At 37.6% G+C, this 13,312-nt stretch overlaps 1 protein-coding gene across 1 annotated transcript in view; it reads right to left on the bottom strand.

Annotated features, from left to right (window-relative positions):
- The window catches only part of xrn2 (5'-3' exoribonuclease 2), a 46,484-nt gene extending 41,519 nt beyond the window's left edge, over positions 1-4,965 (bottom strand). The window contains exons 1-6 of the mRNA XM_067571820.1: positions 4,734-4,965; positions 2,344-2,471; positions 1,528-1,639; positions 930-1,041; positions 328-386; positions 149-238 (exon numbers count right to left, since the gene is read on the bottom strand). Of these exons, the coding sequence (XP_067427921.1) occupies positions 149-238; positions 328-386; positions 930-1,041; positions 1,528-1,639; positions 2,344-2,471; positions 4,734-4,808 (576 nt within the window). The 5' untranslated portion in view covers positions 4,809-4,965. The remainder of the gene's footprint in view (positions 1-148; positions 239-327; positions 387-929; positions 1,042-1,527; positions 1,640-2,343; positions 2,472-4,733) is intronic.
- Between the last annotated feature and the right edge of the window lie 8,347 nt (positions 4,966-13,312).

The following is a 13,312-nucleotide window of genomic DNA, read 5'->3' on the forward strand; positions in this document are numbered from 1 at the left end:
ACAGTTAAAGACAGAGCTCATGCCACATTAACATACAACCACAGTGAAAAAAACATCCTTTCATCCTTGTTTCATTTTTTTAAAATTTTGAACCACCTGTTTTGTCTAAAACATGATTTGAAAGCCTGAGCAGCGGAGATAAACTCACCGTGACGTTCCTCCATCCCGGATCATTGCTGAGTCTGTCTGCAACGTAATATCGAAGACAATGTGCCAGGTTGTCCATGAACTCTGTTCCCTGGAGATGCAAGAAGTCAAATTATTCATTCAAAAGAGTTCATAAAAAGGCTGGAAACTCCCAACTCAACGTGAAGGCAGCACACTTACTGGAGTGATACAGTTGCTGTCAAACCTCTCTTTAATCTCCTCGGGTGGAAGATAACCTCCTGTGAGGAAGAAAGGAAGGTCATTAAAAGACGGATAATCAGTAAAATACACAGTGATACATGTAAAAACACAGTTTCCCTGTTGGGCTGTAAGTGAGATTCAGGACTTTAAATTTCATCTACTTTAGCCGGTGGATGTTTTAAAGTTGTTAACCTGGGTTGAGAGTGTTGAGAGGAGAGAGCGTGTTCCCTCTCTCAGACGAGTGTAAACTACACTTCAGTTACATGAAACACAACCGGACATCATCACTATCACTGCACAGAGAGATCCAAAGGACACAATGATGCTCGTTTTTTAAAAAATGTCACTTTCAAAGTGAAAAAGCAGAAGTCCAGTTGTGTTTTTAAAGCCTGGATCTGTCTGTACAAGTTTGCATAAAAGCTCTTGACAGACCAAATACTCATTTTTGGTCAGTGTGATGTATGCTGTGTGAGTTTTGTTTGCACTGCATATAAAGAAGGACAAGTCAGGACATGAGAGTCGACATACTTCCTCTGTGTTTACTATCCATCAGAAGAGGAAGGACTGAAAACACCACAAACCTCTCTGGATGATCTCCTCCCTCATGCGATGCTTCTCCTCCGCCAGCTCCACTCCTTCTTTGGAGGCTCGAAACCGCCGAGAGCGCTGCTGGTTCATTTTGGCACGAGGAGCCTGGTCAAGAGTTTAACGGAGAATTATTTCTACTGAGAAGCAGCTGATTTCCGGTTACCTATCACATTATTTCAAATCAAGACAGCTGGGTTTAGCTGATGATCAGGAGACATCAAAATGTTTCTACAGACCATCTCTAACACTAGAACCTCCAGCTTGTTCTCCTTTAGTCTTTATGAGCTTGTTTTCATGGTAATATTCTTGTTATTCACAGGGACTCTGGTGAACAGGATACAACTGTGCAAAAACACAGCTTCTCCTAAATATTAATATTGACTAAAATATAAATAGAGCAGGAAACAAAAACAGATCAACCAGCCAAATTGATTACTATCCTTTAAAAAAAACAATTCCTGGCTGATTTAATGTGGTGTACATCCAGCTCTGTGGCAGGTGCATAAACTAGTTTTACCGTTATTCAAAACTGCACAAACATTATGAAACTTGTGTAAATATCCTGCTCAACTGTTACTGAAAGTAACTCACCACTCCATCAATGGCCATGTAGAGAACCCTCCTGGGCCGCACTATATTAAACAGACGGTCGATGTATTCGAAAATGGCGACCATCATCTCGTCTTCATTTTTGGGAGCTGGTCTGTGGACGCAGAGTTCACAATGTGAAGTTGTGTACAGTTTTGTTAATGTTTTCATTATTTATCATTTATGCTGTTCTGTCTTCACGCCATTGAAAGAGTCTGGCAGGTTAAAGTTACATTATTCATTACGTGCACACGTCTGGTTTTTATGTGCACGGGTTTATAGAAAGAACACTTCAGACCAGTTATGTTAAAAATAGCGTCAGGTTGACCTTTTGTTGCCACAACAACTATAACCTGCACTTATCATAGAGCCTTTATCTCACTCCATGCGTCGAGTGCCATCTGATGCTACAACTACTGACTTTCTTTCACACATTTATTAATTTGTTGATATTTTTTCCCAGTTAATCAAGTCACTGAATGTCAGAAAATAGTGAAAAACTTTCATCACAACTCCCAGAGACCAAGGTGACATCTTCATGCTGCTTATTTTTTTCTGGCACATGCTTGGATGTTTAATCACCTGCCTTTTTCTCAAAAAAGTCCTAAAATATTATTGTATTGGTCTTAATCTTAACAGGATAATTTGCAAATAAAAAGTGAAGCATTTGGTTTTTTTGTCATACCAGAGAGAACAGAAGAGGATCTTTGACTAAAATAAAAAACTGTGCAGAGGAAATCTACAGATAGTTGATTGAAATAAAAAGAAAAAAAACAACATTTTAATTAAATATCCAAACTAAACAGCAGAGGTTCCTACTTGTCTTCTGGATGTGTACAAGGGTGAATGATCCCGTTCATGTCCAGGTACAGGTTGTCGAACTCCACCTCGTTGGGGTTTGGTTTGGTTGTGTCGACAGGTATACGGACTCCGTTACATTCTTTCCCCTGTGAAGATAAAACAACACAAACAAATGACTTCATCTGAAGATACTACAAGCTATTTAGCAGGAAACTGTTTCGCACTTTGCCTCGTGATCAATATAGTTAGTTAGTAGGAGTAGTGCCATTTTTCTCTTAATTCTAATGTTTTTACGGCTGGAAATTGACCAACAATTATTTTTATCATCAATTAATTTCTCAATTACTTGTTTTTATCATATAATGTCAGAAAACAGAGACCGAGAGAGATTTAAATAATGGTTATGATTTGATGTGTGTATATATTATATATGTTACAAATGTTGTTCTCAAACTAAGTGGTCAGTATCAGTGTGTCATTCAACACCTGCTCTGATACCTTCATGCTGGGTGTATTTTTAACTTGGCTCTTCGCCTTGTAAAATGAGACAGTTGACTCTAAGTTACAGTCTTTGTTTAACAGTTAGTTTATGTTATTATACTTATTGTCTGAGCCAGTGGTTGGACAGATTATAGTTGTGTAGAGTTCTGTGTGTCTTTAATGTGTTGATCTGATGAGTCTTTAGAGGACAGTGTTGTTTGTTGTGAGTGTGACAACAATGTCACGTTGTCATTAATGCTGCTTTGGTGCACAAAGCAGCATTGTGCTGTTATTCTGGAACATCTGGTCCAGAAGAAGTAACACTCGTAGACTAGTTGAACTCTGGAACTTGCTTCTATCTGAAGGTTGGTCACTGACCTTTAGAGTAAGCTATGGATATTTTAAGTTTGTGCCCGGGTACTTGAGAACTGACTGAGTGCCAACTCGCCAGAGAGAGTAAAGGTGGTATACTCACTCACTCACTCACTCACTCACTCACTCTCACTCTCTCTCTCTCTCTCTCTCTCTCTCTCTCTCAGAGATATGATGTTTGGTACTTCTGATTGTATTATTTTATTACACTTTTTTAAACCCTGACAATGCTCTCTTTGTGTTTATTGAGTGATCAACTACATGACAAACATTGATTGTTTTCCAAAGCCAGACCAACAGTCCACAACCCAACGATATTCAGTTTACTGTCATGAAGGACTAAAGACACCAGAAAATATTCACATTTGAAAAACTGGAATCAGAGAATTTGGACATTTTTTCTTCAAAAAAATGAATCAAAATTGTAGGAAATTAATAGTTGTTAACTAATCGATTAATTGTTGCAGCTCTAAACATTTTAATTTTATGTTCTATTTTGTGCTTCTGTGTCATTTTTACTAGGCTACATTATTTCATCAACATCCTCAGTGAACAAGAGTTCCAGGTCAAAACTGGAAGCTTGGTCAATAATTTCTAGGGCTGCAACTAATGATTATTTCATATTGATTGATCTGTTGATTATTTTCTCAATTAATTGATTGGTCGATGAAATGTCAGAAAATAGTGAAAAATGTTGATCACTATTTGATTAGGCTGTTCATCTGCTGAAAGTGGAGAAGTGGAAAGTTGCTTTGTGCTCACTGAAAATCCGATTTTAAGGGTTACGAGCATGATTTGTAACATCACAACTAGTCCTGAGCCAATCATGGTCCAATATTCAACTTACACAAGCGTGATGTGGAAACCTGAAGCACCCAGCGCACAAACACTGAGAGTGGACTTTATAGTGAAGTAGGAGACGTCTTGTGTCCGACAGGTAAACTTCTGAGATTAAATATATTTGTCTGTTAATATATTCTGAAAACGTTTAATGAGGGGGAAGGACTTAAACGAGATAATTTTACTTTACTGAAAAACTGTATCTTACAAGTTTTTATTCAAAGTAGAGTATTTTATATACATCTTAAAAAATGTCTTTAATGTGTATGTATCCGAGCTGCTTGATGTATTTGCTCTAATGTTCCTAATTTTACTTATTTTTATTATGCAAATCATCTATTATGTAAATCATTTAGTCTGGAAAGCACTTTGTTCTTATGTTTGAAAAGTGTTGTATTGATAAAGTTATTAATATTGTTGTTAATTACATTACAATGCGTCTTAAATTTTGACGTTTTTGCTCATTTTTCTAATAGTCTGACGTTGGAGATAAACAAACACGCTGTTTTGTTTACAATCTCGCCACGAGTCCACAAACTTGTGTTGTTTCCCTCCGTTAATTTGTAAAGAACAAAAACCTTCAAACCACAAAAAAATACCGGCAACGCGGCATTAAAGGCACAGTAAACATTTACCAACTGTTAAATAAACCAGGTATGTTTAACTATAAGAAAACAATCCGGTAAAACAGTCGCGCTAACGCTGCGCTAGCTTACCTTCTCCTCGACACAGTGCACAATGATTGACGGATATTTTCGGCTGAGCCAACGGAAAAACGCCGGGACTCCCATCTCCGGTGAAGAAGCGCTTATCAGTCAGCTTATAAAAAATAATGTGAACTCGTACGAAACCTTTAAAATAGCTCAATTAAAACACGAGTCTTGTTGTTGATGGGTCCAACGCTTCGGCTACATGCTGTCCATCGCGGCCATTAAGAACATTTTCCGGTTCATGTCGACGGTTTCCGGAGCGTTTCGTAGAGCTGCGCGGGAAACACAGCGCCCCCGGCGGCCAGAGGCGGTACTGCAGGCGGGTCATGAGTACACACTGAATCTGCATCATATTCCATATGCATATAAATGAGACCAAATGCTACTTTTTACACATAAAAAAAAGTTAATTTAAGCAACGTAGCTGCATTTTTAACATCAAATTAAAACAAATACGCTAATTATAAACAACGTGAGAAACACCATATTCGTTTTTGCAGATACATTTTTTGATTTCTTCCCTTCAAAATTCCACCTTTAACGATACAGTTCATACAAAAATTACTAATAATGGATAAATGTACAGTATAATGTATTTTATTAACTAATGTGTTGCTTAATGCTATGTGTGTGTGAGAGAGAAATGGCAGTCAATATATAGACCATTTATCTGACGCCTGCATAACACTTATTTCATCATTGTACTACTCCTAAACAATCATTGCAATAATGTGATATGACTAACTCAGACTGCTGAAGCCTCACATAAGCGTCACGTCAACTTTAAATACATTTTTGCACTAAATGACTGTGTGGACACACTGTGGATTTTGGCCTCCAACACTTACATTGAAAGCACATTTGAAGGAGATCTTTTAATAGCCAGTATGAACAGGAGGAATGATTACAGCAGGGAAAACCTCTTTCACTGTTCATATGGACACCTGTTTTAAGATAGACTCAGAAGATTTTGATCCTTTAATTCTCCTACACTGTAAAAAAAAAAAAAAAAAAAAAGCTTCAAGTCTATTTTTTCCCAAACCTGCACATCAGTGAAGCATGGATATACATACTTTGACTGCTATGTAAATAAATTATATATTCACACTAAAGAAAGAAGATTTCAGTTTCTACTGATTAGCTAGATGATCGGTAATTTTGAGAATTTTCACTGCATTGATGATAGGGATTTAATCATGTTATTTTATATATAATGTGTATATTTGCTGTTTGTTTTTTATTTTAAACTGTATATTCTGCATAATTCAATCACTGTATTGCAAGTCAAAAACTGAGTTTTAACTGGTTCCAAATGTAGAGACTACTACATCACTCTAAATTAATACCAGTCAGCTTTACAAACAGTTTTAAGATTTTGTTGATCACATTTAAAGAACAGCTTGATCTGGCCCCAACCTTAATTTCAGACCTTTTTGAGACTCTTAATGTCCCTGCACTAAAAGAGGCAAAGTTTGATCACGCTCAATTTCTGTTCAAGCAGCAAACAGCACTCTTTCAGAGCGGCAGCCTCATGGTTCCCCTCTGCTGTTGCTGTGAGGGTAGGAGGCAAAGTTGCCATCGTGTGTACATTGAAAAAAATACAGGCAACAACGTTGCCACCTGTTGGTGTGCAGGCACTTTTAAGAGCATGATACATATTTTCTATTTTTGTATTCTCAGGACAAGGCTTGCTGAGGTTCATTGCAGAGGATCACAGCCATCGTTGGAATTCTGAAAGGAAGTGGGTGGCTTTCAATCTGCCATATGAATTTGAGGATTTTTTTTAGGATGCAGATTCACATCTGTATGTTAATATTGATTTGTTTCTGGAAGGAATTTAGTTCCTGTTTTTGAATTTAGCAATCAATATTTGTCAGAGGTGGGGGACTCAAGTCGCATGACTTGACGAAAGTCACAAATTTGAGGACTTGCAACTTACTTGACAAACACTGATAAGACTCGACTTGACTTTGACTTGAGGCAGATGACTCGAAAAGACCTGACAGTTTTTATTGCTGAATTGCGTATTTGCATTATTGTAGATATTGAGCATGAACAGTTAAAGTTTTGAGACATGATAGGGTAACTTCTAGTGTAGTGTGTGCAACCCAGACTTTAAAGACAGTGTCTAGCAGGACCTAGAAAACAATGCAAGACAGGAGCTCAAAGCTTATTGAAAGCATCTCCCATACTTGTGCTGATTATCTCTCAAGCTTAATATTACCAGGCTGTTTCTGATTCAGACAAGACAGCTTATGAATTGACAGCTTTTCATGACAGAGCTTCATTATTCTGTTCGCGGTCCCTCATTAGTAAAATGTCAATGCAAGTCAACCACAGCAGAATGGTCTCTCCTTCTCTTTAATCAACTGTAACTAATACACACACACACACACAGATATATATACACATACAAACAGCGACATATATACAAACAGCATAAATACAGGAATAAAAAAAAGAAGATATAACAGGCCCAGGAGATCATCCCCCAAATTGAGAATGAAAAGATTATATAATAAATATTTATTAGTTAAATACATGTAAATAAAAGCAAAATGGGGGAAAACAAGGGACACCAAATGCATCAATTAACTGGCAAAATGTTACTGAAAAAAAACCAATATGATATTGAACTCTTGACAATAATAATAATAATAATAATAATAATAATAATAATAATAATAATAATAATAATTGTTGTAGTTGTTTTTTGTTTTTTTTTAAAAGACAACAAATTCCAGCATATGTATAAGCCCTGCAGACTCATATTCCCTGTAATCATATTGTGGTTGAATTTCCATCATCCACATTCTGATCTTACATAATGTTCCTTTAATGGGGCTCTCTGAACAGATGCCCTCTCGCTTTCCATCCTCGCAGCACCACATTTAAGGTGTATTAGATTTTTTTCCCTCCATTTCTCTCTCTGGCTCATGCTGGAGGGGAGGAGGAGGAGAAGGGGGATTGGAGGGGGGGGGGGGTGCGGGCATTAGCCTCCCCCCTTCAGGCAAGGCAGGTCTGACATCAGCACTACTGTATTATTAGTGCAAAGAGCTGCTGATGGAAAACACTTGGCCTGCTCCAAAGGGCCATTTCCATAAACATTTCCTCTAGAGTTGCAGGTAATAGGATGAAACCATCATTTCAGTGTTTGCGGAGGAAATCTGATGCAAATAGTGGACATGAAAGCTCAAACACACACCTCCCACAAGCTGAAATCTCACCCGGCAGCTCAGGAATGTGACATGAAAATACATTTTGACAGATGAAGGTGATGCATTTACAGAGTTCATGTAAAAATGCACGCTGATTCTGGGCTGGTTTCCATAAAGACCGTTATGAAAAAGTGGAAAATTAATTTGACCAAAAGCAAATGAAGGCAGAATTTCATCTCAGGTTTTCATTTTGAGCATCGCAGGAAGTGAAAATTCAAATTTCATGCAAACACTTGAAGGCAGCGAACTGTTTTCTTTCTACAAACAGGATGGAAAATCAATAAAAACATGCAGGTTCTGTCATTTCTCAGTCTGTGTGTGAACTGATTTTTCAGTAGATTGCCTCCATTGTGCAGACGACTGAAAGAGGGAGAGCGCCCTCACCTGGGGGATCCTCACCATTATAACCAGTATGTTTTCGGCCTTGTGTCTGTGTGTGTGTTCTTTGGCCTTTGTCATCTTTAATCTGTCTCATTCCAGCTGTTTCATAACAGCAGCAACTGACACAAAAAGACTGGAAAAGTAGTTGAATCTGAGTCTTTTATGTCAGCTTAGGACATGAAATCACAACAGTTGCATGAATTTGGCTTTTCAGGCTGCTTCTTCTGCACTCTGTGGCATTTAAATTATACTGCAAACTCATTTTGATGCAGGCATATATATCATGTTATATTATTTATTACTCGGACCATCTCTATGAAAGATAACACACACTTTAAACAAAAAAAACCCCCAAAACTCTCCACTTCATAAACACATATCAGCAATTACACATTGAATCAAACAGTATACCAAACATACAGACAATCACAACCCCATATACATTTTATAAAACATTTATTTCTGTTAGTTTCCTGTTTTAATCATTAACTTCCATAAAATCACTGCCTGACACACAAATCTTTGTTCTTCCTTTAGCATGTCTGAAAAATTATTTCCAGTCATTCTTACCTGAATTTAAAGATAACAGTGTGACTTTGTTTTTCTTTTATATTTATGTACACTATGTTATTTAAGTAGAGGTAATCAATAAGCCCATCTAGGCCTTTTCCCTCTCCCTGCTCCTCCCACTGTTTGTATGTATTTGTTTGATTTTAACCTCTGCAAAAAACCTCAAAATGTTATAATTCTCAAATTAACATTGAAGTAGGTTTTCCCTGCTGTAATCATTCCTCCTGTTCATGCTGACCATTAGAAGATCCCCCATCACTTACATTGTAAACACATTTGGAGAGGATCTTTTCATAGTCAGTATCAACAGGAGGAATGATTACAGTGAGGAAAACCTCTTTCACTGTTCATATGGACACCTGACTGTTGTTTTAAGACAGACCTAAAAAATTATGAACCTGTCCTTTAAGACTGATTTAACTTTATTACAATCTCAGATAACCCTCCAAATCATATGTAAGTTATGGTTCTTAACAGTATAACAGACACTACTTTTTGACATTTTATAGACTAAACAATTAATTGATGAATCAAGAAAATAATAAGCATTAAGACATCTGGGAGGATCACGAAGGTGCGGTGGGTTCATCTCACAAACAGACCTAAAAAAGAATACCACAAATAAGTTAGAAATAAGCTAAAACATGAGACAAAATAGCACTAAATAATAAAAGAAAGAAGAAATAAAGAAACAGAGGGTGAAACAGGAGCAAACTATCCTGAAAATAAAGAAAAGAAAATCATTTTAAAAAACCAAATGTCCAGAGGTGACCTTCAATATGCTCCCTCTACTATAGTCACACCTTCCATATATGAAGCAGCTCAAATGCCCCCCTCACTGTACACTTATATCATAAAGAAACTTGTCATTTTCGATAAAGCTCAGTACAAAACTAATGGGCAATAAAACAACTAACAGCACCTATGTCTACAAGTGGGATCCATCACTTCCACTTTCTTCCACAACTCTGGGTGCTCAGTGCTGGGGTTATCTGCACCTGCCATTTACAATTGCTATTATCAATACAAAGATAAAACTGGAGGTTTAACATAAAGACACATTCCTCGAACAGGAATTCAAACTCCCTCTCTGCCAGCTGAACACCGTTGTGGAGACTGCAGCAACTTCAGCAATCTACTATACAACACTATAGTCGGTGTTTTTCCTTATATGAAGAGTGACAGCTAAGCAGAAGGGAGGAAGTGACATCATGTGGTCATGACCAGCCAGGTAAAAGTGACTGGGCATGGGCTAGACAGGTTTAAATGGGATTAATATGAGATTATCCCTGCTATGATCACATCTGCATTTATGGTTTAATCAAGACAGAAAAGTATTTAAGGTCTTTATTTATTGTTTATTGATTTAAGTACTGAGTTTCTTGAGTTATAGATTAGCTTGGGTTGTAACTTACCACATAACCAAAATGCTTTCCAGGAGACAAAAGGGGGAACCACTTCCTGATTTTAAGATCTTGCTGACATTAGACCACCCCTGATAGAAATATGGTTCTGCCTAGATAGACTGGAGGGCCTATTTAAGGGGAGGGTTGCTGGTTTGAGGGAAGAGCAGAAACAAAGGAGGATGTCAGTGTAGCTGTGTTAAGGTAAGTTTGTTTATGCTTGATTTCATACGGTAGTCTGCCTCTTATCACCTTCTTTCTGGCAAAGCTTCCTCACAGGTAAAACTTTTATTTTACAGTAAAACAGCAACTCATTGTAAAAAGCCAGAAAAGGTTGAAGAAATGTGTGTTCATATTAGCCTCAGATAAGCTTTGAAATACATTTTTTTGCACAGAAGGAGGACTGTGGATTTTGTCCTCCATCACTTACATTGTAAATGCATTATGAAGGGATCTTCTAATGGTCAGTATGAACAGGAGGAATGATTACAGCAAGAAAAACATGTTTCAATGTTCATTTTGGCAACTGACTATTGATTAAAGACAGAGTTGAAAAATTTTGAACTCGTCCTTTAAAGGTGCAGTGTGTAATATTTAGTGATATCAAGCAAAATTAACTTAGTAGAAATGGAATATTATATTCATACGTATGTTTTAATTAGTGTATTATCACCTAAAAATAAGAATTGTGTTTTCGTTACCTTAGAATGAGCCCTTTACATCTACATAGGGAGCAGGTCCTCTTCACGTAGCCCGCCATGTTTCTGCAGTAGCCTAGAACAGAGAATCCAAACACTGGCTTCAGAGAGGGCCTTTCGCGTTTTTCGTGAGTTTCATGGCCACCGTAGATTCTCCTACATGCTTGGAGGGGGAGGGGGAGGGGTTTCAGTCGGTTGCAATCTGCAACCTCACAGCTAAATGCCACTTAATCCTACACACTGGTCCTTTAATGTAAAACTAGAATATAAAACATAAAATTCTCCATTTTTAGTATATGATTTTTTTCTCAAAGGAGATAATAGGACAAGTGATTTACAGAGTCGATATTTATGCTTCAGAAAGCAAAAAAAGCAGTTAAATTTCAGTTGGACTATAAATCAATGACACATACATTTAATTACACTAGTCAGGACTGAAGAATAAAGAGCACATCTGTGTAAATCATATATTACAGCAGATCATTAATTTGCAGCACACACACACTGCTCATTTAAATTCAATGGAAATACTCAAACACACACACACACACACACACACACAGCAGTAGTGCCTCGTTCCACAGCTTCCTTGACTGCAGGCATTAAATCAAAGCCAAAAAAAAATTGAAAAAAAAAAAGTTTCTGAGGATGAATTTTGCACAAAGGCACTGCAGCTCTCACTTAAGTATTCAAACAACATTTGATCTGATTTATTCTCTGCTTTCAGAGATCCAGGGGTTGATTTCATGGTTTAAATTGATTCAGTTCACTCACAGGGAGTATTTTACACATGAGATATGAAGCATCTGACTGATAGAGGTTTAATAGAAGAACAAGTCGAGGAAAAATAATCTCTTTTTCCGCCTAATTCAAACTGTACTGTAGTTTCATGCTAACAAAGACACTGGCTAAACGTGTTAGCGCTCCTTCTTCGTGCCTTTGATTAGCTGATCCCTTTAGCCTGCACATGAAAAGCCCAGCAGGAATTCACATGGTATAATGCAGCAATTTGTGTCTCCAAGGTTATGATGTGTCCTTGGTGGCTCGCAGAATGTCTTCACATCTGAGCCTCTTTGAGTCGCTTTCTGCCCATTGTGCTGCAGGAATAAAGACTCGCCGGGTTTCAATTTTTTATCCCTCCAGTGAACAGTCACAGACTCACATTTTACTTCTCATTTGTTCCCCTTTTTGCTGAATTTTACAAAACACTATGATGTTTCTTTGTGGAAATGCTTTCCGGTGCCATGTCGGGGGGACAATGTGATTGGTGCCATTTAGTTTTTGTTTGTTTGAGTCATCATTGGAGGAAAAACTTTGAATCCTTAATTATCTAATTAACTAAGCAGGAAAATACTCGATTACAAGTAAAAGCACTACATTTGAACTTCAGTAAAAATAGTGAAAGTAGTAATTGATTGAACCTTGAAGTCCTGCTCCATTCAAAAACATGTTTTTCTTCTCGTTCCTTCAGTTGGATGTTGCTCTCTTCACTGTGCAGAATGATGTATGTACAGAGTTTGTTTTCACATTCATCTGCTGAAGGAGGAAAGTTCCTCTGAGCTCACCTTAAATCTCAGTTTAACACATGTACCATGAGCATGATTTTTGACATCACAGCTAGAATGGAACGAATCAGGGTCCAGTATGCAACTTAGACAAGTGTAATGCGGAAACTTGAAGCCTCCAGTGCACAAACACTGGGAATGTACTTTACAGTGTGTCCAGCAGTTAAAAATGTTAAAGGGGACATATATGCTTTCTGTTATTTATATACTGTTATGTTGTCGGATGTTAAACATGGTCAAAGTTCCAAATTTGAAGTGAACATATGTAGAAATGCTCCCTGCAAGTCAAAAGTCAAGGCTTTAATCTGGTTTAACCGTTTTGTTTGTGATGTTTTTTTCTACCTTGCTGATGTGAGATCATCATGCAAGCCCATAAACAGCCGTCCATTCTGTAGCCTTGGTTGCTAAGGTTGTTGCTAAGGTTTTCCCATGGGTTGTTTGCATTGTCCACTCATGTTTTGGATTGCATTTTGACCTCAAACATGTATGGATGTGTTTGAGAAGTTGACATTTCAAGCAAAGAATGAGAAATCCTGCTACTATAGTTTGTTGACGTGTTCTCTCGAGCTGCCAGAAGTTGGCTGAAAGGCAGCTTCCGTGAGTTAACCAATCAGAACAGAGGGGAGGCGGGGCCTTAAAGAGACAGGAGCTAAAACGGCCTGTTTCAGACAGAGGCTGAACTGAGGGGCTGCATAAAGGGCCAGTATAAGATAAATAAGGAGTTTTTAACCGTAAATCATGCAAAGATAT

This window comes from Thunnus thynnus, chromosome 18 (genome assembly GCF_963924715.1).
Source record: "Thunnus thynnus chromosome 18, fThuThy2.1, whole genome shotgun sequence".
NCBI lineage: Eukaryota > Metazoa > Chordata > Actinopteri > Scombriformes > Scombridae > Thunnus > Thunnus thynnus.